This window comes from Populus euphratica, unplaced genomic scaffold, assembly GCF_000495115.2.
Source record: "Populus euphratica unplaced genomic scaffold, PopEup_1.0 scaffold28.1, whole genome shotgun sequence".
Taxonomy (NCBI): domain Eukaryota; kingdom Viridiplantae; phylum Streptophyta; class Magnoliopsida; order Malpighiales; family Salicaceae; genus Populus; species Populus euphratica.
In genome coordinates, this window is record NW_011499862.1 from 1,410,158 (window position 1) to 1,416,208 (window position 6,051).

The 6,051-nt window shown below is 33.5% G+C and overlaps 1 protein-coding gene across 5 annotated transcripts; it reads left to right on the forward strand.

Moving 5' to 3' along the window:
• Positions 1-1,704: 1,704 nt before the first annotated feature.
• LOC105125136 (uncharacterized) lies at positions 1,705-5,479 on the forward strand. Of its 5 annotated transcripts, none has more exons than XM_011025438.1 (4): positions 1,705-1,807; positions 2,401-3,592; positions 3,685-4,681; positions 5,014-5,479. In XM_011025438.1, exons 1-4 carry the CDS (start codon positions 1,731-1,733, stop codon positions 5,265-5,267), a joined length of 2,520 nt encoding a protein of 839 aa, XP_011023740.1. In that variant the 5' UTR covers positions 1,705-1,730; the 3' UTR covers positions 5,268-5,479. The 5 variants fall into 5 exon arrangements, with proteins under 5 accessions (XP_011023740.1, XP_011023742.1, XP_011023741.1 ...); XM_011025440.1 differs by having other exon boundaries at positions 1,716-1,807; positions 2,148-3,592; XM_011025439.1 differs by having other exon boundaries at positions 1,716-1,807; positions 2,193-3,592.
• The last annotated feature ends 572 nt before the right edge of the window (positions 5,480-6,051 follow it).

The window sequence follows — 6,051 nt, forward strand, 5'->3', positions numbered from 1 at the left end:
TTCATGAGATCCTCTGGGAGCCAGCTAATAAGATCGAACCATCGCGGAAGCCATAAATAATAACGTCCGAGCATCCGTTATTTTAAGCCTGGTCAATAAATAAATAAAACTAATATTGCTCATAAAACAAAAATATAGACACCAAGCAATCATTCAATAATTTTCTTTTAGGAGTTAGGCTTGAGTGGATTTGCTTTTCCATTTGTCATCCTGATTTAATACAAAATAAAGGTGTGCCGAAAAGTTTTCCTTTTCTTTTTTCATTTTATAGTAAACAGTATTTTAAAATCAATTTACAAGGTCAAGAATTATTTATGACTAATTCTATTGCTACGTATCCCATATTAATATATTAATTTCAGAATTTAGTTTTTTAATAAGAAAATAATTTTTTTTTAATATTAAAATGATAATATATTGAAGCAATCTGAACTTTATAATTTAATCAACTAAATACATTATTCGAATTATAAATTTTATTGAATTTAAAATTTTATTTTTTAAAATTATTTTTTATTTGATTATACAATAACAAAGATAAATAATTATAAAATTAAATATAAAATAAATATTAGGATGATTGAGATAATTTTATATGAAATAAACTGAAAAAATATTAAAAAAATATATAAAATGCAAAAAACCAAAAAGAGAAAAACCCATCTCTTTCACTCTTCTACGTGGACACTCCGACATTCTTAGATGAATTAGGTAATTAATAGACAAACATGCTAGTTAGGTTAGAGCTGTACTCTAAGTCAAATCAATATTTCTTTTAATGTAAAAAAATTCAAGTATTGTAAATATATTTTTTTAATTATAAATTAAAAATATAATATATATTAAATGATATTTTAAAAAAATTAATATCATCATATATTGAATTTTTATTTTCAAATATTAATAAATAATATATTAGATTGATCTAAGTTAATTTATTAAATTTGTGACTCGGGAATACATGATTGTAATAAAACTATAAAAATAAATTATAAAAAATTATAAAAATTAATTTTTAATTAATTTAATATTAAAAAATTAAATTAAAAATACATAAATTAACCTACTAAATTTATAATTTAAGTCATGAAATGAAAATAATTTTATAAAAATAAATAAATAATTTATAAAAATTTATTTTTAACTAATTCAATTTAATGTAAAAAACTAAAATGAAATAAAATAAGATCAAGATAACTCTACTAAAAATTATTAAAAAAATAAAAAAATATTTTTAAATAATTTAAAGAATAAATTGAAAATAAAAAGAGTTGCAGAAAGGTAAACTTAAAAAGAAAATAAAAAAGTCTAGATAAAAAAATTACTAGTTAAATAAATAGTATTTTACAAGTATAGCTACAGAAGTTTTTAGTGTTTTGTAATTCGATTAAAAAAAAAAAACATGGACAAACGATGAGTTACATGATTCTATTTATGTCAAGTCAACAATTGTAGTCCTTTAAAGAAAATCCAACTAATCATGTCAAAGATAAAGTAAAAACAATTATGGAAAATAAAAAAAATAGAAACTTTTGCCATAAATGTTAACTTTCACAATATCCAGTAGTAATTCATCTAGTAAAAATAAATCAAATTTATAAAACAAAAACCAAAAAAGGAAAAGAAAATTCCAAAAAAAAAAAAACCTCCCTCTCTCTTTCTCTCTATGTATACGAACAAAAACGACATCATAACACAAAACAAAACGCAACAACCTAACTGGTAATAAAATGGCATTTCTTACAATAATTTCCACGAATGACAACATTTCTCTCCTCTGTGTCATCTTCTTCCATCTCTTTCTCAGGTACCAAACAACCTTCTTTCTATGTATGTATATACGTTATTTTTCTTATATTAAAGGAACAATATTTACTGTAAATTAAAACCTGTATTTGATTTAAAGTCTCTTTTGTGGTTTTAGTAATAATTTTAGTTTTAATTTCAATTATTAACCTGCTCTTATGGGTTCTTTCTAGAGGGGATTTAATTTATTCATTAGCTCTTAAAAGGGTAGCTAAAGGTTTTTTCTTTGGGATGTGGTGCTTTTTGGGGTTGGTTTTAAGGCGTATATGAAAGGAATGGTTTTGGAATCTGATCTGTTTTTTATTTTTTTATTTTATTCATCGTGGTTTATGTTAATACAGATCGGTTATGAGAAATGACTGGTAATTAATGAAGTTTCCTGGCAGGATTCGCATTAATCTTGTTAGCCCATTTGAACCAGGAGATAAGCTAGAAAGAAAGAGAAAATCCTAATTCAAGAATCTTGGGATTTATTTTGATATAATCTGATTTGATGTGTAGATTTGTGGATTAAAAAGTGTATTTCTTGGATGAACGGTTGAAACTTGTGGTTTAATATTTGGGTTTTTTGGTGTTTCTGTGGGTTGTGCAAAGACAGATGGGAAGGGGAGAGCAAATCAATTATAAGAGGAATCTCAAGAAAAGGGTTAGGGATAAAGATAAGGGTTCCGATGATTCCGATGAGGATTATGTTGTTGAGAATGAGGAGAATTTATCAGATGATGATTCAGAGGATTGTCAAGTTTCTTTGGATGGGTATGCATCGGAGGAGAGTTTTGATAGTTTTGTTGAGGAAGAGGAGGGGGGAGAGGCCGAGGAGGATGAAGAGTTTAGGAAGCCTGTCAGATCAAAGAAGAAAAGGAGTTTTTTAGGGAAGGGGAAAATTCAGGGTAAAGCTTCTCGGAAGAGAAAAAGGGTATCTCATGAGGAGGAGGAGGAGGAGGAGGAGGAGGAGGACGATGACGACGAGGAATATGTTAATGGTGACGGGGATGAAGATGATGAAGAATTCACACTAGATGAAGAAGATGATGATTGTTTGGATGGGGATGATGAATTGACAGCCGAAAGGAAGAACAGAAATGTGAAAGTGGTCAAGAGGAGAGTGCCAAAAAGGCGTTCTGGAAGAGTTACAAAAAGGAGGAGAAAATCTAGGGTTATGAAGAAGCCTTTGGCAAAGAAGGGGATAAATAAACGTAGGTTGAAAAAGAAAGAGAGGTGTGAATATGAAGATGAAGATGATGGTGATTTTTTAGCTGATAGCCCAGTTGCGAGAGAAAAGAGCAAGAAAACTTCAGGTGTGAGAAAGAGGAAATTTTCTGTGAATTCAGATTCGGATTTTGTGTCTAATGGATCATCTGATTATGAATATACCCTTTCTGAGGAAGAGAGAGAGCAAGCGAGGGAAGCCAGTTGGTTGTATGGAGAATTGAAGACTAGCTTGAGAAGTTCGTCAGTTGGGAAGAGAATTCAGGAGGATGGGGATTTATGCCAGCAGACAAAACCAGTAGGAAGAAAAGGTAAGGAGAAGGTAAAGGAAGTAAAATCAGAGTTAGTAAAGCAGGTATGTGGAATTTGTCTTTCTGAAGAGGACAAACGAAGATTGAGGGGAACACTGGACTGCTGCAGTCACTATTTCTGTTTCACTTGCATCATGGAGTGGTCCAAAGTAGAATCTCGTTGCCCTTTGTGCAAGCAAAGATTTAGTACAATAGCTAAAAATGGAAGATCAGCAATGGGGGTTGATCTGAGAAATATGGTGATACAAGTCCCCATGCGTGACCAGGTCTGTCTTTGCTAGTGCTCTGTGCCTATTACTTGCTTTGTTCTTTTATTTTTTCTTATTTCGTGTTTGGATTGGTTTATTTCTTCATATAGGTTTATCAACCAACTGAGGAAGAAATCAGGAGCTACATTGATCCATATGAGAATGTGATATGTAAAGAATGCCATGAAGGCGGGGATGATGGCCTCATGCTACTATGTGATCTCTGTGATTCATCTGCACATACCTATTGTGTTGGTTTGGGGCGGCAAGTACCTGAAGGCAATTGGTACTGTGATGATTGCAGGCCTGTTGCTCTTGGATCCACAAGTTCCCAAGCTCAAGATCCTTTGCCTGATCAATGGAATTCAAGCAACAACATATTTAATAGACCGTCACCCATTTTGAATTTAGATGAAGGTTTAGATCCCAATCTAGAGTCTGCACCTCGTTTAACCATCCCACAAGTATCTGGGAGTCTGTTGTCTCCCAGATTTCTGACCGGAGATAGTCATGCAGCTTCACCAGTGTCTGTAGCAGGGGCATCTACTCTCTCTGGGAGACGTCATCTACACCGTCATATAAGGATTCTCCTTTCAAATAGGAATCCATCAGCAAATATGAATCCTGTGGCTAATAGAATCGATGCCAACTCAGCTGCCAGCTTGCATAGTGATTTCTTAAACTCACAAATTGATCCAGTTAGAGAAACAGCTCTTCAAAATTTAAGGACACAAGAAATTGGGACATCAGAACAGACACCCAACAAGGAGAGATTGCAGGCTAATGATCATCCCTCTTCTTCATTTCAAAATAGGGATTCTTATTATATGACACCAAGTCAATCGAGAAGGCAAACAGTTCAGGATCCAACTGTTACAACTGCCGACAGACCTGTCAATTTGACTTTATGGCCTGATCTAATGGGGATCAACTCAATACCTGGTTTTGAACAATCCCATCAATTCAGAAGCAGATCAAGCACTGAGCCTGATGGTACTTTGTCCTCATACCAAGTGAGAGAACAAAGCCAGTTCTATGACGTGAAGGAACAATTGCAATCAATGGTAAAAAACCATTTGGGAAGCTTGTCACAAGATATTGAATTAGGTATGCGAAGCTCTCTTTTTTGTGGTAACCCAAGTAGTTTTTACTTATTCATCATTTCTGTTGTTGAGGGCCTGGGGAGACAGGAAGTTGATGGAGAAACAAGCTTCCTGTTCTGGGATATGTTAAAATCCCTGTAATGCAATCAGGGCTTTCCAATATTCTTCATCAGACATACATTTTATTTAGATTTCTTTATTTCAGGCAGGCTTGAAATGCTTGAGAATTCTTATATTTCTTATTTGTTGGTTTGATGCATGACAGTTATGTTGTGTTAATCGCTTTTTAACCATTCAATGGAAATGCTTAAAAATGGCTTATTTTTACAAATGCAGACCATGATACTTTCAAGGATATAGCAAGGAGTTCTACACATACCATATTAGCTGCTTGCGGGCTAGAGCACAAGAGGAGTGAAGTTCATACAGTGCCCCTACCATCAACTTGTACACACATTGATAGAGTGGTCGCTGGGCAGACAAGTGTGATGAGAGGCTGTTGCTCATCTTGTTTTGATTCTTTTGTAAGGAACGTAGTGAAGAGGATCATGGACACAAGACCACGACAGTGGTTGACTTTAGGTCTTTAGGGTTTGATGCAGGGAGAAACTATTTACACTCCCTTTTTTTGTTAGAGTTGGACAAACATTTATGGTTAACTTGTTCATAAACATAAATGACCTGACATTGAGCACACAAAAGCTCCATTCATATTTGATCATGATACTCATTGTTTAGACTGACTAAACCGTACTGTTGTTGTTTATTGCCAATCCTATTTTCTTTCCAGGCTATTAGTTTATTTTGGTGCCTCTTTCCTATCAGTTTCTGCTCATGCTCATTATAACACACATCGAAGCCAGGTTGATGCCATGATAGATGCTCAACTATTACTAAGAATAGTGTAAAAGATACTTAGGCCTGTAAATTACCATTTAAAAAGAAGTAGGATATAGAAAAATATATATCAGGGAGGATAAAAATATTTTATTTACGAAAAGAATTGATTAAATGAAAAGATATTTGTCCGAAAATGTCAAAAGGTTGCTTGATGCCCAAAACAATTTCACCAGAGAGCAAAAAAATCTTCGAAGACCAAACCCGTAACTTTGTCATCAAGGTCAAGGCTTTTCCTTTGCCTTGAGCTCTCTCTGCTTTGCCACAAACACCACCACAACCCCAAATGACAAAGCCAGGAGACCTAAACGTCTCTACTAGTCCAGTGATCGAGAAATGGCTTCAAGAAGGCCAAAGTATTAAGCAATCTGACCTCCACAATCCATCAAGCAGCTGCATAAACACAAGTACATAACCGCTTTAGCCAGGCTCTTGAAGGTATTTCTCTCTCGTCTCTATTATTTATTGGCTCTTCAA

Excerpts from the sequence above, each read along its gene's own strand:
- LOC105125136 (XM_011025438.1), top strand. The coding sequence starts at position 1,731 with ATGGCATTTCTTACAATAATTTCCACGAATGACAACATTTCTCTCCTC. Across the intron at positions 3,593-3,684 it reads AAGTCCCCATGCGTGACCAG|GTTTATCAACCAACTGAGGA; the intron begins GTCTGTCTTTGC and ends TTCTTCATATAG. Across the intron at positions 4,682-5,013 it reads GTCACAAGATATTGAATTAG|ACCATGATACTTTCAAGGAT; the intron begins GTATGCGAAGCT and ends TTACAAATGCAG.